Here is a 21,929-nt window from a genome sequence, read left to right as displayed (position 1 = left end):
CTTTTGTATGCCACATTGTACTCAGGACATGAATGCGTTTGGAGCTACAGATTTCCACTTTCTTTCAATTACATGTTTTGGGAGTTATAGTCACTGTACTGTGTATATATAACCTGCTAATGGTTTAAATTTCTCTATTTTACATTTGATTATGTATAAATTCTTGGTTGTGCAATATTAAAGCAGTACAATCCATCTGAAACCTTGCTTTGGGTCAGTTCCTAGTTAAGGTTGTTTGAATAATAATTCTTATAGAATTATTGTCCTTAAGAAGAGAACTATAATTGAACACCCTAAACCACAAAGTCAGATCAAACCTAAAGAGGCACTTGCTATACTTTTTGTGATAACTCAGGTTTTTTAGATTTTTCACTGCAGCACTTTATGTATAATTTGTTCCATTTGTGTGTATATTTATGTTAAAAACTGCAGTGTGTTTAAAAAATCATTATGTGTATAGAAGTTTAATATTTGATTAAATTTCTGCTGGGCAGGAAGCAATTGACCATTTTTACAATCAAAAGTTTGAGGTTGAACAGAGAACATGTTGGTAACATTTGTGCTGTACTTCAGAGAGTAAGAATAACCTCTCAAAAACTGTGAAAATGAATTGCTTCTACAAAAACGACAATTTTTAAACTAGAATTTACCTTTGCTCTCCTTTAAATCATATTCACCACCATAAAAGGCTTCCCTAAGCGCAACTTGCGCAATATCAGAAGAATCGAAGATACGATTTAACACGGGTTTAAGAAGTCAAATCCGATTAAAAGTTGGAGCTAATCAAGTGAAGTAGATAGTAAGATCAACACTGCTTATCCGAGTTATCTCGCTCACAGGCAAGACGGCCATAAATGTCGAAACAAACGCCTTAGCAAACTGAACGCTCGAAAGCCAGACACAAGGCAGAAACGCCCGATGATGTAATGCGGTGACATCATAGTTTAAAGAGCCACCTGTGGCGGAAAAAAGGTACAAAAGACATTTCAATCACAACGCCCTTCCGAAACTTAAATGTAAATGCCTAAATTAGGGCGTGTGAATAGAAGACTTTTATCTTCAATTACCCTTTTCAGTAGTCTCTTCATTTGTGTATTTTTTTAATAGTTACAATTATTTGAATTAAATATTCAGAACACAATGTAGTATTTTATACTGTGAAAAAACTAAAACAGTTGCCAGTCATCGTATTGCCCCAGAACTTTTTTTTAAGGACGTTCGCGAAATGTTTCCAAATTTACACTTTGGTTAATTGTATTAAGTGTTTCGTTATTTTTAGATAATTACCAATTAATCTTAAAACGTTTAGGATAAAACAAGAGTAATTTATAAAAAGGCGGTCCCTGAAAAAGAAATCTCCATTTACAGCCTCCTGTAACATGACTTCACGTTTGTCTTAAGAATCTGGCTCTACGGCAGTTGCTCGTATCACGCTTAAATTTTAATTTGAGGACTACAAGAGTATATTGAAATATTTTTCAATTAATATTTAAACCTCCATGGGAGTTGTTGTTTGAATACTTTTTTTCTCTTTTAAATTGCACCTTTCCTTGTGTCATATCACGAAGTCCCATACAGGGTTAGACTCATAAAACATACGAAAAGGTTTTGAACGCTCATCGTCCTTACACACCGAGACAAGATTAGTCTCCTCATGTACATTACTCCTAATGATCATTCTTATTGACTGTAGTGATTCTATCAAGAGCAAGAACATTAGATCAATAATAAACATCCTACATCGATTTAAAGCTTGCTCCAGTCCAGCAACAACTATATAATCTGCTACAAATATTTCCTTAACACTTCCTAAAGGGACTGATTTGAAGAGCCTTCGATGACGCTCTAAAAGACAGTATCCAGATACATCATAAATTCAATAATTTATTTTAGAGCAGTTCTTGTAACCGAAACAACGGCTCGTTGGCTCGGACATCCTCATCATTACAATCGGAAATGCAGCCTTCAATAAAACCACCCTGCGCAAAACTACAAGAATAACCCCCTCCCCCTACATACCAACAAGATCGCGAAATGTTCGCGCCAAAATGACGTGCAGTGTCCAGCCCCTGGGTCGGTGACGTAACTGCCCGTGTCCAAGCGCTGCACCGCCCAGATTTCAAACTTGCAGCTCGGGCGCTGATTGGCTGGGACGGGAGTCATTTGACCAACGGTCGCGGGAAGCCGCGTAGTGGGCTGCGGAGAGGAGTGATTCGAATTAATTCAGTAAACAAACGCATGTCGGGGTAGCGGCAAAAAAAAAAACACACAACTTTTTTGGGGGGTTTTGTTTGACAAGTGACTGTTCTCCGGAAAGCTGATCAGCTTACTATCTTCCAGAGGAGAACGAAAGGGAAAAGAGGAGGCTTCCTCGAACAGCCTGGTGTAGCGCAGCGAGCAGGAGTGGGAGCCGTGCGTGCAGCCATTTTCCACTAGCCGTGTCCGGCCCAGGCAGGGTAGCGAAGCTCCGCCTGCGGGCTCGCCGGTGGGAGACCCAGGGGAAGAGGGACTGGACCAGCGCCGCGCTGACGCGTCCGAGTCCGCTGGGTGCCTCGGGGTGACAGGGCTCCGGTTGTGTGGGGAAGCTCGGTGACCCGGCGCCGCCGCTGAGACCCCCTTCCAGCCGCGCCGCGGACTCTGATCGCCCGGGGAGGGTCTCCTCGGGCCCGGTGTTCTTGTGAGCCACCATATGCATTCCGGCTCGGATCGGCGGCCAGCTGTGTGTTTGTCTTAACTCCTGTGTGCCTGGCTGAGACCCACCGGGCCTTTTTGCGCGGTGCAGGGGGAGATGAGCTTGCGCGCTGCCTCTCCGAAGATGGGGCCCATCCGGCAGAAGCTGCAGTTTTCGCCCAGCGACGGGGAAGACGACCCCGTGGAGGAGGACGGCAACAGCACGGGGGCGGACTCGGCTTTCCAGGAGCTGGACTCGCCGGTGCAGCCCCGGCAGAGAGCGGCGAAGAAGAGGAGCGAGGAGCCGGGGGACAGCCCCCGACGCCTCCACGGGGAGGAGGAGGATTTCTGGGACGAGGAGGGGCTGGGATCGCCGTCTCCCGTGAAGTCCCCCGGCTCCTTCCTGATGGAGTCCCCGTCCCCCAGGAAGAGCTCCTCGGCCTGCCGGGGGTCTTCCCCGGGGGGCGCCTACGGCCGGGAGGAGCGAGAGGGCTCCAGCTCTCCCGTCCCGGACTGTCCCGACACGCCTCCCCACAAAACCTTCAGGAAGCTGCGGCTCTTCGACACGCCGCACACGCCCAAGGTGAGCGCTCTCGGGCGGAGCGGCCGGGCCGGGGGCTCCGGTTGTTTTGATTCGAGCGGCCGGCTTGTCGCTCGCCCGGGCTCGGGAAGAGACCCCCGCAGCCTGTAGAGAGACGACTTCCCAGATTACACAGCTCCGCGCTGTGTTGGCTAACAGCGGTCGGACGCTTTCTTTTTTGGACATCTCAGTCTCCTTTTTTTTTTAAAGTCAGACTTGTTCACTTGGGTACTAACGAGAGAGTTTCATGTGTCGGACCGGGGCTGCAAAATCTAGCTGCGGCACATCAGGGGGAAATTACTTCGCTAAAGTCGTCTTTTTTTTTTTTGCTAGACGGTTTTTAACACCAGCACCAAACACGGGTCTCATCAGTTAGTTCAGGAATCCCAGCGCGATTCAAGCTCTAGCAGACATTTGTGAAAGGCTCGCTTTGTTGCAGTTTTTTTTTTGCCGAGTCAGCCTTGTCCAGGTGACCTACTTAAGCGAGTTATAAAAGCTCCATAAATATCTGCGGTTAAAGGCTGAAATTGGTCTCGATCGCGTGATTCATGCGATCCCAGGCATGTCTCAGCAAGTGTAAATACACAGCTGTCTGCAGACTTATTAAATCGCCCCTTTCACCCACTGCTGTTGGAATTTGATGGTTGCTGCTAATAGGCTAGCGCATGTCTTAGGGGCAGAAACGAGATAGGTCTGTAGGAGTGAACGGGGGGCTGTATTTTGGGGGCGTCTTGAAACGAGTCCCCGGGATGGTCTGTTTCATGTCCTGGCTGTATTTATCCTGTACTCGCAGAGCCTGCTGTCCAAAGCCAGCGCCCTGGGCTCGGCGTCCGTGCGCCGCCGAGGGGCTCTCTTCAGGACCGCGGAGCCCCCCAGCAAGGGCGCCTCCGGGGGCAAGAGCCAGCAGCCGCCGCACATCAACATCAACCCCTTCACGCCGGACTCCCTGCTCATCCAGTCCGCCGCCCTGCAGAAGAACAGCAGGAAGCGGACCCACTGGAACGAGTAAGACTCCCCGGGCGCCTGCACAGAGCTTCACCGGACATCAGCCCATTCTGAAATCGATGGCCTTTGATTTGGAAACTTGGCTCTAAAAGTTAACTGGTAGTTGCACTGTGCATTGCAACTTGGAAGAAAATCATTGCTTTTACAGTTACTTGGTCTCCCATTTGAAGGGGTGTGTGGAACATGACTCATGGGTTAGTTTTGTGTACCGGGCTTCGTTATAATCGGTTGGCAAATACACGACCGGAGCACGTGTCGCCTGAGTCACCACGTGCTCTCCAGAGCGGAAGTGCTGCCCTCTAGTGCCGTCTGCTCTCACTAACTGCGAGTTTTTTTTTCGGTTTAGTTCCTGCGGGGAGGATATGGAAGCAAGCGATGGAGAATTTGAAGATGAGCTCTTTCCCCCGTCTAAGGTAGGTACATACACCTGAGCAACCGATTATCCAGATTAGCCTTTGGGGTAAAAGAATGTGGTACTTAAAGTTTTTGTTTTAACAGAGGATTACTATAACTGAAAGCAACATGAAGTCCAGATATGCAACGGAGTTCCATGAGCTGGAGAAGATTGGGTCTGGAGAGTTTGGTTCGGTGTTCAAGTGCGTGAAAAGACTGGACGGCTGTATCTATGCCATAAAACGCTCCAAGAAGCCACTGGCCGGTTCTGTTGACGAGTAAGTGCAAATGTTTTTTTTTGTTAAGTGTTTTGAAAATAAGCAGAGATCTCTGATTGCAGTGTGAGAAAGTTTTGGGTTCTGTTTCCAGGCAGAATGCTCTCCGGGAGGTCTATGCTCATGCAGTGCTTGGACAGCATCCCCACGTGGTCAGGTACTACTCTGCCTGGGCAGAAGATGACCACATGCTAATCCAGAATGAATACTGCAATGGTGGTAGCCTGTCTGACGTCCTCATGGAGAACTACAGAAGTATGCGCTATTTCACTGAAATGGATTTGAAGGATTTACTTCTGCAAGTGGCCCGGGGACTGAAATATATTCACTCAACAGCACTGGTACACATGGATATTAAACCTAGTAAGTGTCCCGTTAGAATTGCTCATTTCCCTGCCAATTTTTCCACATCTTTTTCTGTTGGTTAATTGCATAACAAATTCATCATTTACTTTTGTAACTTTGCCAGGTAATATCTTCATATCCAGGAAGACTGTACCATGTGTGGATGACTGTGATGATGATGATGGTTTATCCACAAGTGTTGTGTACAAAATAGGTAAGCACTTTATTTTTTGGGAAGGTTTTTCCTGACATTTACCTTACTACTGGTTAATTCACAGTTAATGCTTTGATTTAACTAAGTCAGGCATTGTCAGTGCAATTATATCCTCTGAGATATTAAACCATGTGATCTGTCAGATCTGACATGTTCATGTGGTCCTAGTGCTTGTCAGCTTAACACCACCGGGGTAATACTAACCTTTTTTTTATCCCATCCTTCAGGAGATCTTGGCCATGTGACACGGATAAGCAATCCACAGGTTGAGGAGGGAGACAGCCGATTTTTGGCGAATGAAGTTCTACAAGAGGTGACCATTTGTAGATGTTTAAATAGTGTTGTTCAAATCAACTCACTGCTACAAACGTGCATCAGCCTTAGGGAAGTGGAGTGATACTTTACCATGCTGCCATGACCAATGATAAGTCTGAAGTCTTCCCAGTTAATCTGATCCCTGTACTGAAGGGGTTGTGATCTGCTCTACCTCTGGGACTCCCCCAGCCCTGGACAGCCAGTGACATGGATCAGATTTCATTTTGTGAACCCCTAGGCTTCGGGTCATACTTAGCTGTATGACCTTCATCCCAGTGAAATACAGATATTGACTACACATTCTCTGAAAGGTTTTTTTTTCACAATATGCGGATTGGTGTGAGTTGAAACTGTTCTTACAATAGGTTTTGTTGTTGTAGTTTTTTTTTTAATTTGCATGTCTTTCCTTTGGGAATTCGGTTTATTGCTTAAGGTCCTACTTAGAGTATCTTGGTTGCAGGCAGCTAAGGAATGCATATGTTTAAACAGAACCATCTCTTTAAGCTGGGTCACATACCTATTGGTTTGCATAAGAGACCTCAGCAGAAAACTTCACAGGTTAGACACCTGCAATTCCTCATGGCCGTGGATGGGAAACAATGCATGGTTCTGCTACAACCCTTTCAAAACTGTAACAAGCCTATGTTTCATTCCAATATTGCAAGTTCATCCAAGTATTGTATGTTTATTCTACAATTATTTGATTTATGGTATTAATGAATTTTGAAAAAATCAAAATAATATTTTGCATGCAAGGTTAAAGCATAAGCTACATTTTACCAACACTAATTTACTTTTTGAAAACTGCAACTCCCAGTGTTTTTATCGTGGTGTCGGAACTTTCTTGTTCTTTTTTTTCAGGACTACCGCAACTTAACAAAAGCTGATATTTTTGCCCTGGCATTGACTGTAATAAGTGCTGCAGGAGCTGAACCAATGCCTTCTAATGGTGACAAGTGGCATGAAATACGGCAAGGAAAACTCCCGAGAATGCCTCAAGTTCTGTCTTTGGAATTCTTGGAGTTATTAAAGGTATGAAAGTGCCACTTTTCTTCTAAGCTAGATCACACCTGGCCAGAGCGGATGATTTTAGGAAGCTCTGGGTTTAGCAATTTGCTTTAAGTTCTTTGCAGTGGGACTTTGTACTATTTTAGTTTTTGAACTACTTATGTTTGTGTTTCTGCACAAGTAGGTAGCACTTACAGTACAATTAATGGATTCTGTGATTTCCTTGTTTTAATACTTGCAGTTGATGATCCACCCGGATCCAGAGCGGAGACCCTCTGCTTCAGCCCTGATCAAACACCCAGTGCTGCTCACTGCTGCTCGAATGAGTGCAGACCAGCTCCGAGTTGAACTCAATGCTGAAAAGTTCAAAAATGCACTTTTGCAGAAGTAAGTAATTGGAAATGTTAAACATGTTTGGAAATGAAGAATTTAGAAGTGTGATTCCATATTATACATAATTCTATATTATAATTAGTTCACACTTTATTTGAAGTTAATGGCAGAATGTATCTTTTAAAAGTAATTTGATATGTATGTTCTGCAGAAATATGCTTAAGGGTGGGGGCACTGTTTTTTTACTCTGTGCTCCAAAGATGATGTATCGCTTAATCAGTGCTATGAAAGCATATCAGTCCATATGGAGCTGTAGATTGCTAACTGATAACTAATGTTTAAAAGAAGTTTTTAATTTATATTAAAACTACTTTTCTAATTTAAATATTCACAAGTCTGTACTTGTTTGGAGCAATTTGAATGCAAATTCTCTATAGAATAGTTTTCTTAATTTGGTGGTGACTGGTACCATGTGCTTGTTTTGATTCGCAGAGAGCTGAAGAAGGCACAGATGGCTAAAGCTGCAGCAGAAGAGCGGGTGTTGTTCACAGACAGAATGATGACCAGGTCGACAGCACAGACAACTAGTAACAGGACCTCAAGGCTAATTGGAAAGAAAATGAATCGTTCGGTTAGCCTTACGATTTATTGAAGTGGACTGAAATCCCCGCAAAGGGAAAGTTTGTGTTGGACCAAGGTCTGCAATGCCTTAGGATGAAGGCAGAGTACGTTTGATAAAACTGCTGTACTTTCTTTGGTAGTGCTTACTATTGGGTACGTGTAAACTGCAGTTAAGTGAATCTAGAACTAAAACTCAACACTCGGTCATTGCTGCCCTTGAGAGTTTAGGGATGTAACATCCCCAGCATATGTGGGTGCTCTTCAAACCTTCACTATCAAAATAATGTACTAGAAGCTTTTTGTTCTCATTGTGAGGGAATTAAAAGTTAACAGTAGATATTTGCACCTTTTACAGCCTGTGAAAATACCTGACCTCGGGTAATATATTTGATAAACCAGTTTTTATGAAAAAATATCAAATTGAGCACTTTGTAGGCAATGATGAAGCCTTGGAATTTATTTTCTTGGTGACCTTGCCATATGAAACCTGCTGCTATTAGTGTTTTGTTTGTAACTGTAGCATTAAAAACAATCACTTCCAGGTTATTAGGCTTTCTTAAGTATGTGAATAATGCAACTGTCTTTTAGCTGTTTTTATAAGATTTTATTTTTGTCTTTGTTGCAGTATACTCTGTAGTTTCATACTTTCTCAGTGTATCATACTGTCTAAACTAGTGTATAATAGTTTTTTCAGCTTTGTACAAACTGTCCTAAATCCAGTAAATATAAAGATTTTCAAAGCTGTGGTCCTGAGGTCTTCTCTCCCCTCCTTTTCCTGTGAAAACCCGGATGTGAGCTGAATCTACTACCCTCTGTTCCAAAGATGCCTTAATAGAGCTGCAGTATGTTAATTGCTGAGTGTTTTAAATGGAGGGTGCTATTCCAATAGTTTAGTGAATGAGTAGCAAATTGATGGAATGGCTTCTCAATTCAGAGAGAATGGTGTAGGTTTTCGATCTCCACTTCTGAAGTAGCTGATGTTATTTTGACTGATGAAATACCTGTGTTGTGCACTGTGTAAGCTTGTAGTTTCGGATAGAACCAGAAGATGGCAGATTGTATTCAAAATTGCTGTTGTCAATAGTTACAACTGTCAAAATATTTTAATCTGTTCCAAAGAGAATATGCTGTTTAAGAACGTCTTGATAGTTTTCTTTATGGAAACCAGCCAGTCTTTACCTTCTGCTGCTATACACTCCAAATGCTGTTCAAATTGAGGGATGGTAGCCAGGGGATTGTGATCTGTATTATGTTTTAGTTATGTGCATGTTTAATTTTGGATGTTTTCACATACAAAAAAAGAAATGCTGTACAAAACACTCGGTTCTACTGTGAATACCAAATGCATAACTAGATTGCCAAGTTAAACTACCCCACAGCTGTGATGTTCCACATCTTTTCACTTTTTTTTTTCAGTATTCTTGCCTGATTGTTCCAACTAAGCAGTTCCATTTAACCTTGAATAACTGTTGAAGATCTTGAGTTGAGTTGCAGGTGCATGTTTCTTTTTCAGTTCCACATCTTGTGCTCTGTTCATCTCTGTAAAATGACCCGTGAGGATGTTGGGCAGTGGATTTAGGTACCACCGTCAGTCCCTGTGGGTTTGTAACACTTGCCTCAGCGTGTGGCTGTCTGCTGTGTGATGGGCTGGCGTCCCATCCAGGGTGTCTTTGACTTGCATTTTTTGCTTGCTAGGATAGGCTCTGGCTGCCCCGATACCATGTATTGGTTAGGAAATGAAGGGATGGATTAGAGAGCCTATGTGCTCAAATCCTTAGCCAGAGCCATTTTATTCCATCCCCAATGGATGGATCTGCACCTGTGGCTAGAAGGTTGCCGGTTCAAATCCTGCAGCTGGCAGAGGAATCCTACTCCGGCGGGCTCCTGAGCAAGGCCCTTAACCCCAACTGCTCCAGGGGTGCTATAAAATGTCTGACCGTAAGCTTTTCTACCTGTCTGTGCGTCTCATGGAGAGGAAACCGGGGTATGCGAAAAAGACAAATTCCTAATGCTAGAAATTGTATATGGCCATTAAAGTGATCTTATCCTATGCCGTCTTATACAGAGGAGAGATGATGATGGGATTTAACATGAGTAGGAGACATCCCAGGAGAGGGCTGACACGGATGGTGTCTTGAGGCTATCTAACATTAAGGAATGAAATTGGAACTGCTGTTCATGTTTCCTGAGATCTTGGAAGAAATATCTGAGAGAGGTCCTTGTATTTACAGGCTACATTGAGCAGCCAAATGAAATCGACGGCATCGTCTCAGTTATGACCTTTCTTATGCTATTTTCTTGTTTTGCTTGATGAATGCTCTGATACTACAGGCTTATACTATTGATCTTAGTTCAGGTGGGGAGCTGCGTCAGCATGCGTAGGCTGCAAAGGAACAAGTAATAGGTTTATTCCATGCTGAAAATAAAAACGTTTTGGCCGTGGGGCCTTCTTCGGGTGTGAGGAAGACAATGCAGTGAGCGAAGGGAGAACAGGCTGGGAGAGAGGAGGAGCGAGAGGCGGGAGCAGGGGACAGAGAGGCCAATCAAGAGGTGTGAAGTCAGGATAGGTGTAGGGAGGTGTGAAATGAAACCTCCAATGAATGGAGAAAACTTAGAAGAAAAGTAGTCTGTCTTTAAGAGAAGGGGGAAGTTGTGATCCTAGCCGCAGGATAATTTTGGTTTCTGTAGTCTTTCTGACTTAATGTAATTGATTTATATTAAGTATTTAAAATTATATTAGTTCTGAAGAAAAAAAACTCGACATTTGCAATTTTATGTATTTTATTTGGGAAAATATTGAAAACATTAAAAACTTACAGAACTGTTCTCACATGCCATTCAAAAGACATGCATGAGTGACTCCAGGCTCTGTGCGGGAAAAATGAAGTATTAGTAAGCAAGCCTTGTGCCGTTTGCTCACATCACACCTGCTCGCTTCCTGAAAGGGCGGGATGACCTTTTAGTCCAAAACCCAGTGATATCTGGGGTCTCGAAAGACGTAAGGGTGCATATGATTATGATATATATCAACTCAATGTGAATTAAGACTGTTTGCACACCTGAATTGGAAAAATTATAATTGCGATCAGGGGATGCCCATTTCATTTAAACATTTTAAACACGAAAGGAAGTGATAGCATTTGTCGTGGGAGTACTAAGAAAATTATAATTGAATTAATCTAAACACGTGAATTCACGGGTCGTTTCCTTTGAATCGACTTTTAATATCGATCCACACATACCACAGTGACTTGTCACCAGGAGCGAGCCATCAGACTGTTATTGACATAAAAATAAAAGCTCTTTAACGGTGAAAATGTTCAATAGTCTCCCGTCCCTAGGCAGCGCTGAGGTGCTTGCGCCAGTGGCTCAGTGATTTCACTCAGAGCCGGCGGAGTGTCGGTCATGTGACCGGCTCCCATTGTACAGCACCTCTGCAGAGATAACAGAAACTTTGTTACGGGCGCACAGATCTGCGAGTGTTTTGATACTGCTGGGTAAAACGGTTCAAAATGGGACTTCGGGAAGAGCTTTTAAAGTCCATTTGGCACGCTTTTACGGCTTTGGACGTGGACAGGAGCGGGAAAGTATCTAAATCGCAGTTAAAGGTAAGGTTGTGAAGCAGTTCGTTACTTTTGTTCGTGCTGGAAATCGTGCTTGTACCTTTCCAGGCGAGTTATTTTTTTCCTCCTAGAGACCTGAAGTCAGGCTAATGCGCACTAATCAGACGCTACTTAAAGTGAAGTCGCTGCCTTTTAAAAAACAAATCAACGTGGGTTTAGCCCAAGTAAGAAAATAAACTGTTTTACAAGCTCCGTTTTTATGTTCGACTAATTGTAATTCCTAATACAATAAATTATATATGGCCAATAAAGTGATCTTATGTATTTTGCAATGTTAAATGACATGCACCAAGCTTTAGACAGAGCAAATCTTATCGGGTAAAGAAAGCAGTAGTTGTACACTAATGGTTAACCCTATACGAATTTTCAGTGATGGGAGGTGTAGTTAACGTAATCCATCTGCGCTTTATTGCTTTCCAGATCCTAAATGGTTAAAGTCGCGATTGCTTTGGTGACGTATTGTAAATCCAATAACAAAAATAAGGAGTCAGATGTGTCGGGTTGCCCAGTATCGGAGTTGTAATAATTAGTTGACAGCAACCATGTCTTTTACTAAAACATTTAATAAAAGTGTGTTATAGACGTATTTGACATCATACTATTGACGTCGGGTACATGTAAATAAACGAAGCTCCGAAGTGGAAGAAAACGTTTTGAATTGTGTTCACAGTAACATCTGATACCCAGTCTCACAATTTGTGGCAATTTTAAATTAAAAGGTAGTGCTTACAGCGTTTCCCATGTTTTACACATACTGTTTTATTATATGGTTTTATCTGATACTACTTCTAAAAATTATGTTTGCCAGCTACCCGTTCGGAGAGCATTTCATAATCCCTCTTTAATTTATTCAGAAAGGAAAGAGATTCTTGAGATTACTGGTCCGAGTGACGCAATTGCCTGTTTTTTAAACGAGATCCATTTCCTTCTACATTCTATACTGGGCCTGCACATGTGCATAAAACCCGAAATTACAGCACCGTGTCAAATTGTCTTTGCGTTGCTTGCATTACCAAGAAAAATGTTAGATCGTGCAGACTTAGTGTTGGTAACACGGTAATTGGGAATCATTTTATGCTAAAATGCCAAACTACAGCAAGTGTAGGATTTACAGGACTACAAAATCCAGTCTTTTGAAATAACATCATAACACAATATCACTTTATTAACCCTATACTATTTCTTGGATTAGGAATTCGTCTTCTCGCATACCTCAGCTTGCTCTCTATGAGACACATAGACACAGACGGGGAGAGAAGCCTGGGATAAATGTATTAGCCTCTCTTGCTACTGTATATATTAACGTTTCTTGAATTCTTAATTGACTCCCTTAAGGCACGAACTGGTTTTGTCGGAGTTGATGTGGGTGCTGTACCTTTAATAAAGTACACTGGACGTCTCGTTAGATATCCTTTCTCACTGTCATCAGCTTTTCACATGACCAGTGGTGGGGAAACTGCTTATATTCATATTTTGGCTCTTTCTTCTCTAAGCAGAACTGCATTGGTTGACAAAATGAAGACATGTTGCCATACACTGTAAAAAAAAAAATACATACGGACCTCTCAACAGTATCAAGTGGATAGTAATGATGAAATCAATGGTGATTTCTTTCCAAACACCATTGAAGGCAGATTTCCATTTAATTAATTTTGTGCTTGCAAGACAGGCAGTACCTTAAGCCAAAAAGTTCATTACTTACTGCACACAGTGAATTGACATCAATTAAAAAACAAACATACTGTAGTGCTATGCGTTACAATACCAGGAAGCAAAGGAACGAAACGTTGGATGGAGCATAAAGGCTAGAACAGTTTAATTAAGGCAGAATGCTGGACGTGATGAAATGAGACCCGTGTTGTTGGTTTACCCAGCCTGGCTGAGGCGTAAGGAAAGGCCCGTCCACTCAGTGAGGTGAGGAGAGGGGAAGATGTGAGGATACCTGATGTTTAGGAACAAGTAATAGGTTTATTCCATGCTGAAAAGACACCTGTGTGACACTTGAAGAAGGCTCCACGGCCAAAACGTTGTGTTTTCTCTCTTCTCTTTTCAGCTAGGAATAAACCTTACCTGTTCCTTTGCAGCCTACGCATGCTGATGCAGCTCTCCACCTGAACTACTTCTACCTGATGTTTAGGCTTATTGGGATAGAAAGAGGCGAGTTTACAGCTGTCCTCCTACTACAATTTCAGTGACAAAACCTCAATGTAATGGCATGGACTTAAAACCATTAAAAACTTTATCAATCTGGAAGATCTGCAAAGCCCTCTGGATGTACATTGAAGGTTCCCCCTCTGAAATAATTTATCATTGGCTGTGTATGGGGGTGCTGTACAGTCCTCTCCCTACATGCCTTGACATTATTGTGTGTTTTATCTGCTTTTATTTGGAAAGATGGATGTGCTATGTATGTGTTACTTAATGTAAGATGCAAATACAAATAAAAAAATACTTTCAAAATTATTTGAAATGTATCACATTTGTAGCATGTGCTACCTATCTTTCAGCATACAGCTGTAGTACAAAATACAAAAGAGGAAGCGAGATCTGGCTAAAAATACTTGACCTTCCAGTTGAGAGCTGTTTCAGCAGAGCTTTGCATCAAAGGTCATTCTGTAATGCTGTTCAGATAAAACATAAAGACTTTTATTTTGGAAAGACACGCTTTTTAGTATGAAGCGTATTGTCTTCTCTGATTTACACAAAGCAATGTTCTTTGTTCATGAAAAAATGTGGGTCACAGACCACCTACACAAGAATCATGTTCGCCTTTTCTGCATGCTGTGCTAAGTTTAGCATTTCTGTAGTGTAGTCAGACTCAGAAGTGAGTTAAAAACCACCTCACAAACCACTGTAAAATAAGGCTTGCATAATGATCTTGCATACTACGTCTACAGAAAGAGCTAGTTTACACAAAAGAGGCTGATGGCCAGTGTGTATGTTTTTTCCAAAGACAATCCCTCTGTACTTAAATACTTCAGACCTGATGTATGGAGGTAAACTGGCACTGAGCTCACTTCTGGAGATTCTAGATTCAAGACCTCTGAGTCTGAGCAACCAGACCTAATTTTAAAATCCAGTAGTCTTCAAGTCGAGTGAGCTACGCTCCCATGTGATAGCAATAAGATTGGGTTCTGAGTTGGTGGTCATTTTAAGCAGAATCTGCTGCTGCACAATTAGTTGGCTTTGGTTTCCTTCAGCAGGGGGAGAGGTTTATGGCCTGATCTTTTTTTGCTCTGGTGACTGTGGGGTTAGGGATTTTGCCGCCATCTGCGTGGGGTTGTTTGTAATTTCGGCCTTGCCGTGAAGTGGCGGGGCGGGCCCAGCTGTAGTGGCTGCAGACCACATCTCCACCCTCCTGCCTGCTCTGCACAGATTGCCGAGGGCACGAGATACCCAGAGCAGCTGGCTGTGACGAGACGTCGCACTGCGTCGGGCGCTACGGCTCATTGAAGCTCTGCGTAGCTCCTGTTTTGCAATCCAGCATCGCATCACTCAAAGGACCTGCCAGCCAGTGATCCCGTTTCCCTGCCTGCCTGGGTTTTCCCTGTCGCCTGACTCCGCTGGGGGCATACCCCCGTCCCTGTGGCCCTGTAGGTGTGTGTGTGCTGGCAGTGAGGTTTGCTGCTGCGTCGGACCTGCAGTCCTTTTGTGGTGTTGATGCTTCGGGGGCCCAGCAGCACTGGAGTCCAGCGCCGCTACTGGTCCTGGTGGTCCTCCCTGTCCTCCCCTGCCTGCACTCCAGCCCTGTGTCCAGCCTGCACCCCTGCCTGTACTCCACCCCTGTACTCCACCCCTGTGTCCACCCCTGTGTCCACCCCTGTGTCCAGCCTGCTCCCCTGCCTGCACTCCACCCCTGTGTCCACCCCTGTGTCCACCCCTGTGTCCACCCCTGTGTCCAGCCTGCTCCCCTTCAGTGCGATCTATCCTGCCTGGCTGACCAGCCCTTCCCTGACCCCCCTTTATTTATCTTTATTAAGTTCCTCATGAACTGTGTTATTTTGCTAAGTGTAGATTTTATTTAGAGCCAGGTGTCTATTAGTGCTACAGTTTCTGACAGGAAGAGAGTAGTGTATGGTAGCATAATAGCTGTTTTTGTGTAGTGCAGTGGTACAGTTATCTGCATTGCTGCCTTGCAGTGCCAGGGCCCTGGGATCAGTTCCTGAGGTGCTGTCTGCATGGAGTTTATATGTTCGTCCCTGTTTATGTGGGTTTTCTCTGGGTGCTCTGTTTTTTTCCCACAATCCAAAGACATACTGGTAGGTAAATTGGCTTTGGGGAAATTAGTGTGTGAATGTTTGTATCTGCGTGCGTCCCGTTTAACTTGTTTCCTGCCTTGTGCCTGTTGCTTGCTGGGATAGGCTCTGTCTCACCCGCGGCCCTGTTCTGGGCCTGTTTTTAGCACTAAGAAAATGGGTGGATGGACTAGCTCTTCTGACCAGGTGGATCTCCTCAGCTGAACATACAGGAATACTGTATACAGTTCTGTTGGTCAGGCCTCTCCCCTCACTTTATCGGGTGTTTGCTCAGTTCCCCACATTGAGTTCCATTAACATCCAGCAGACAGTGTGAATGCCTTTGAGCTCCCATCCACCCCTGAGCCAAGATCAGTGCCTTGGTACAGACAGTACTGTGTGCTGATGTCTTTGTCACATGTCGCATCTGTCATGTGCTGTTGCTGGTTGAGCCTGCCTGCAAGAGATGGTATTGTTCTGATTCAGGGAACTGCATCATGTGAAGACCATCATTTCCTTGGCTGTATGGGTGATGGTCTTTATCTGTATATGTGCGCTGTATAGGTATACTTGTCTCTGTTATCCATCGAAGATAAGTTTTCACTGCTTCATTATTTGTGCGTCATTAATCAAAACACAAGCAAGAGGTGTATTTCAATTTACAGATGGAAACTACAATTTATAGTTCTACTTATTTAGGTATAGACAGTGCCTTTAAGAACCAGATGAGGTCTGATTAAATTAATCACTTTTGTTTTTGTGCTACATGCATTGATGTGTCCATCTTCATATCTGCAAAACCTGAGGTTTCTCTTATCTTTATTGACAGTGCAGAACCATAGATGTAATGTGCTGGTGCATAAAGCGTAGAAACTATGGTGCTGTTCTCCTTTTCTCACACAGATGTGTGTCAGCGTCTTGTCTGCGGTAATGTGAAAACTATCTTTGGCTTGTGGAAAGAGTATGCTGGCACAGTAAATAGTAGACCTTCAAAGTGAAATTCACATGCTAAGCTTGTAGCTGGCAGTTTTGATATACTGTATGAGATTTCTTTATCATTACACTTTCCCCTTAAAAATTACGTAGTTACACATGGGAATTCTGATCTTTGTATTTTTTATGGGTTTTTCTTACACGTTCATAGATGCTTTGGTGTGCTGTTATTGTCTTGGCTTTGCCGATCTGCAGATGTTTTTCGTAACATTCCCATTAACTAAACTCTGAAGTTACATATGCAGTATATTTAATCAAAAAACAGCCTCAGTGCTGTCGCAAGGTGAGGGTTTCAGCTACCTTTATACCCTGTATTATCACAGAAACCAGTAATGTATTGTAAATTTCTATAATGACACGATAACATAGCTCCTATATTTTGAAGAAGCTGTCCAAATATTTTGTTGAAACTATTGGATGAAGATCCTTGGATCTGCTAGGATCCACAGAAGACAGATGATCCACATAGCCACATAGGCAGAGAGACTGGAGTTTCGCAGACTGGTAGCCCCAAATTTTGTTTGTATTTTCTCTTAGAATAACTAGAGACATTTCAGTGTCTCTTTGTTGGACATGAACATTCAAAATGTGCAATATTATGTAATGCCTAAAAAATAAGCAAGAAACACTAAAAGGCTTTCTTGCCTCTGTGATGATGGTACACCAGTATGAAAAAACATATGTTCTACATCTCCATGGAGACCCGCTAAGGCTGTCTTACCCTGTGTCAGACTAGCAGAGCAGGGCTTATTTTCAGAGGATAGGAGTTGTTTTCCTGACTGACTGGCACCAGTCTGAACCGCAGCAATCTGTGTGCTCAGCCTTGATAAAGCTGCAAACAGGAAGGGGCTGTCTGTGGCAGTGGGGTGGGCAGACAGCTTGCTTCGTCAGCTTTCTCGTAACTCTCACACAACACGGCATGCTTGGAATAGCGTTCACAATGTGTACTGCATTTGGATTCAATCTACATACAAAAAAAATTGTATGAGTCAAGTAGTGGAGTTATAGGTCTGTTTTTGTCTTCTGCTCCCCACAAGGGTAAGGAATAACTGGGCTGTGTCTCCTTAGCGTCGTCTTAATTGTTGTGAAACATGCTTTTGTTTCAGCAATTTGAAGGAACGATGTTGTGGGGATGAATTGAATGTTGCACCACTAAAGGTGAATATTGTTGAAACTGGAAGAAAAAAAGAGGTAGCTGTAGTTTGAATTTGAAGGTGAAAATCTTATTTTGTTAGCTGCGGAGGTGCTGGTTTGTTATGTCACTGTAAGTTTTATTATTGCAAATGGTGTTGCGATTTAATACATTGAAGGCAGCTGCACCTGATTGCACCAACACTGATCAGGTTGAGACCCTTTTCTGCAGTAAGGAGAACTGCCAAGCCAGGCGTGAAATAGTTCTGGGACATGACTAAACTCTGATGACAAGCACACATTTAGGAGGGGAGTTTGAAACTGCAGTGCACTTAGCCTAATTAAAACTTTCTACTACTCTACAATATGAAAGATGATGAATAAATAAGAAAAAGCCTTTTTACAATCCATAAATCACACTTCTTTTTCACGCACACATATTTGGATATTTAAAATTTAGCTCAAGAATAGAACTTAGCATTGTTTTTTTTTGCTTTTAGCAAAATTGATGGATTTAAAGCAACAAGACTGCTGGTTTTAGCTGAACCTTGCACTCGTCCTATTCTGGACATCCACCGATTAAAATTGTCCACTTCATTATAGACTCTTTCTGAAGTGATAGCATAAATGGTTAGAAATGGTTAATACAGCTAGATTTTAAAAAGCAGATATACAATTATTTTTCTAATGGTCTGCCTGGAGTTTTATTCCCCTTATTGGTTCAGTGTAGGTGTCAGTTTTTAAATTCATTCTTTACCAAAGAGACATGCTCGACACGAGGCACTCCCCTTCCCAGAGGTCCTATGAATGTCTGGGAAGTGAGCAGGAGCGCCGCAAATGACCACAACTGTCCTTCGGCTGCTACCCAGCGGCATAACCTGGAGCTAGACTGCTTTCCCAGCTGGAGTCATGCCTTACCACGCCTCCCTTTGTGTGCCATGCTGTTCTTTACTGTGCTGTAACGAAGATCGAGACAGGTCAGCCATCATTAGAGCGCATGCTAGGCTAGAAGCGTTTCTGGGTGGGAGTGGCTTTACTCTGAAGGTGCTGCAGGTACGATGTTTCTCTGACTGTGTTTCTTTCCTTCCCAGGTTCTCTCTCACAATCTGTGCACAGTGATGAAGATCCCTCATGATCCCGTGGCACTGGAGGAGCATTTCAAGGACGATGACGAAGGGCCTGTTTCCAATCAGGGGTACATGCCCTACCTGAATAAGTTCATTCTAGATAAGGTAAAGTTCCAGCTCCCCACCCACACGCTCTTTTGAAGCTTTCTTCTTCTTGTCGCTCAGCGCTGCCATAGCTTCTGCAAGCCCATAAAAAAATCGCTTTTCAGGAACCTCTGTGGCTTTTGCAGTTTGCACTAAAAGAATTTGGTACAGCACCTGGCCTTCACAGGACTTTCCTGGCTGTTTGTTCAGTCAGCAAGTGCAGAACCTTCTCATCCAGTCACCCTAAATGATCGTCAGTTACTTGAACAAAAATACCTCCAGAATTCAACTGGTGTTACCTCCATGTGGATTTTAAAGGAATGTCTGGCTTCCTCTATATGTGTCTAGAAATAAGTGCAGCTCTGTCCGGTAACTGTATTTCTTTTAGCAAAACCTCATTATAATTCTGGCTCTGTAGGGATCTCTTCAGTCGTTTATTGTTCTGCATTAGGAATGCATTATGTATTTCCCAGCACCAATGAGGCAGTTATTTCCTGCTGTGTCTCTTTTTCTATAATTTGTGTCTCAAGAGTTTGGTGTCGGTGTTATGAATACTCCAATTACCTAAAGATTTTGAAAAGGCAATTTATGTGAGCGTGGGAACTGGTGGCCATGCAGCTCTTGAAGATACCCTTGCAGCACATCTTACAAGAGGGCCTTCATTGTCACACACCACCCAGCCTGCCACCTTCTCGTTTGAGCCTGGCAGCTGTGCAGCTGTGTCAGCTTAAAAAAAGGAAGTTCCTGAAAATGTGTACCTAGAGATAAGACCATGTGGGGACATTGCTGTCCACATACAACCTTCCTGGCCTCTCTTGGTTCCATGTCAGAAGAAAGTGATATGCAAAGAATACAAACTACCGGGTCTGTCGATTTTTAATACTCTGCTGGTTTTTAAGAATTCTCATTTCTGAGAATCGTCTGCAGGAGAATGTGAATTCCTGTGTTTGCCTGTCCTACCAATCAGTAGCCTGAAAAGCATGGATTTCTTGCTTTAGTTGAGCTGAGATTCTTATTTTAGATTTTTTTTTTAAATTTACAACAGAAATGGTTAATGTATTAAGATTTGAAACTTATTTTGCTATGCACTATGCCTTGTTCTCCATGTGACGTAAGATGTAATTCAGTGTTGAGTTATGGATGGTGTCAGCTTGGAGCTATCAAATATCTCCTTATACTATTCCCATTAACATATTTGGATTTCTGTTTCCCTTAAAGTTCGGCAGGATTTCTCTTAATAACCTAGCAATTGAAAGTTCAGGCACTCTCAACACATTTAACTTTGTAAAATACTGTTTAGTGTTGTGAATGAAATTAAGAGATTACTGTTTTATGATCTATAATATTTAAGCGGGGTACTTATGAAGCCGTTTTATTAAGCAATTTAGGTTCGTAGTACTTGATGTATAAGTAATTCAATTTTTTTCTATAGTCAGTAAATGTTGTATTCACTTGGAATAACAGCATCCAGGAATCTCATTTGGTTTAACCTGCTTTGCTGAGGTCCATCCCCCTGGCTGGAGGAGGAGCAGGATGGGTCTCTACTGCTGAGTGGCCAAGGGGGAGCTGTGCAGGTGGAGATGGGGCGGAGGACAGGGTCTTGCATGTCGTATTTATTGTTTTGTTTAACAGAGGAAATGACGTCTGGGATGATTAACGATTTAGCACATCTGAGGTCATCTGAACTTGGCTGCTGCTAACCCCTCCTGAACGTTTGTTGTGAACTCCATTTACTGTTCTTTTGGTTGCTGAAAAATCAGTTTAGAGCTTGGCCTTTGTTTCCTCTGATTTAGCATATGAAAACTGTGACAAGTCCCCTGAGGTCTGCCGGTATATTTAAAAAACTCCAGGGCGTGAGTTGTGAGTTAGTCATTCAGAACTCGGCTTCTTTTGGTTTCTGGTTTCTATTTTTCACTGCACTTAAAGAAGGGCCTAGGTTTCTAGATCAGTCTCATTTATTCAGCTAGTAGCTTTGATAGGGTCCATCTATACTGCACCTCCTCTCATTACTCTTGTGAATGGCACTGAATATTTCTTTAAAGCAGGAAAGTACTCCTTGGTCTTTAACAAGGCCACCATTGTTTAAGTGCAGAAAGATGGAGAGAGTCCCAGATGGACAGCAAGGGGAGTGTGTGTGTGTGTGGTGGCGGGGGGGATAAGCTTTTGTGGCTGACGGAAGCTGCAAAAATAAAAGTGAGAAAAATTATTTCACACAAACATGGGATATCCCATCAGCTATACCTTCCCCACGCACTCCCCTTACTGCTGAAGATGACTGTTCTACACCTTTCAGACTCTCCAGTCCACAGTATGTGTGTAAACGACTAGTTCTCAGCGCTTGTGTGTCCAAATAGACCACTGTGTCAGTCTTCTAACATTCGTGGGACAGCTTGTTAGGTTTAGACAGATAAGAATAGCCTTTTATGGTCACGTCTATGGCTATCTTCTGCATTTTAAGTTGTGTTCTCTGTCCCTAGCGATAATTAGGTGAAATATGAATCTTTGCATATTTCAGGCAAGGCGTTTTAGGATTTCTGCATTATTTTGTGTACCAGCGTTTAGGAAGAGGTAGCCCTAATTTCTTTTTCTTTGTCTCCCCGTTGAGGAGTGCAGTGGGGAATGCTCAGTTCATTGAGCCAGCACGTGTAGCAGGTGTCAAGGGTGGAATCAGTATGTAACCTAGTCTCCTAATACATGGAATATTATTCCGGGAATTTCAAGCACAGTTTTTTTTTTATTGTGGTATTTTTTTAAACCAAGTACCTTTCTTTTCCAAGTTGTTATGGTCATCAGTATATGTTGCATAATTCTCTGGTAAAGAATAGCATCACATGCACTTTTCAGAGTGATTGTGTTTTTAAGGGTTTAAAGGTATGCGAGTCTCTCTCTTGTGTTTTTCTTTAAAGTTGTAAAACCTGCTTTACATGAAGCCAGTGAAAAGGCCTTTGGGTTGTTGAACATGCTTTTCACCATTTTC

At 42.8% G+C, this 21,929-nt stretch overlaps 2 protein-coding genes across 2 annotated transcripts in view; both read left to right on the top strand.

Moving 5' to 3' along the window:
• The first annotated feature begins 2,139 nt into the window (after positions 1–2,139).
• wee1 (WEE1 G2 checkpoint kinase) lies at positions 2,140–8,499 on the top strand. The gene is made up of 10 exons (XM_006642610.3): positions 2,140–3,253; positions 4,044–4,255; positions 4,602–4,668; positions 4,754–4,926; positions 5,018–5,286; positions 5,393–5,482; positions 5,710–5,795; positions 6,659–6,829; positions 7,047–7,192; positions 7,631–8,499. Exons 1-10 carry the CDS (start codon positions 2,789–2,791, stop codon positions 7,788–7,790), a joined length of 1,839 nt encoding a protein of 612 aa, XP_006642673.3. The 5' UTR covers positions 2,140–2,788; the 3' UTR covers positions 7,791–8,499.
• Positions 8,500–11,137: 2,638 nt separating this feature from the next.
• Positions 11,138–21,929, top strand: part of swap70b (switching B cell complex subunit SWAP70b) — a 33,186-nt gene continuing 22,394 nt past the window's right edge. Inside the window, exons 1-2 of the mRNA XM_006642494.3 lie at positions 11,138–11,367; positions 18,833–18,973. Coding sequence (XP_006642557.1) covers positions 11,272–11,367; positions 18,833–18,973 — 237 coding nt within the window. The 5' untranslated portion in view covers positions 11,138–11,271. The remainder of the gene's footprint in view (positions 11,368–18,832; positions 18,974–21,929) is intronic.

Source organism: Lepisosteus oculatus, chromosome 21 (genome assembly GCF_040954835.1).
Source record: "Lepisosteus oculatus isolate fLepOcu1 chromosome 21, fLepOcu1.hap2, whole genome shotgun sequence".
Classification (NCBI taxonomy): domain Eukaryota; kingdom Metazoa; phylum Chordata; class Actinopteri; order Semionotiformes; family Lepisosteidae; genus Lepisosteus; species Lepisosteus oculatus.
The sequence above is the reverse complement of the archived record's forward strand: the minus strand, read 5'-3'. Positions and strand labels throughout refer to the sequence as shown.

What these genes read in the sequence shown, in the direction of transcription:
- wee1 (XM_006642610.3), top strand. Translation starts at nt 2,789, where the DNA reads ATGAGCTTGCGCGCTGCCTCTCCGAAGATGGGGCCCATCCGGCAGAAG. An exon ending in ACACGCCGCACACGCCCAAG is followed by an intron (nt 3,254 to 4,043) that starts GTGAGCGCTCTC and finishes CTGTACTCGCAG; the next exon opens with AGCCTGCTGTCCAAAGCCAG. An exon ending in CTGGCCGGTTCTGTTGACGA is followed by an intron (nt 4,927 to 5,017) that starts GTAAGTGCAAAT and finishes TTCTGTTTCCAG; the next exon opens with GCAGAATGCTCTCCGGGAGG.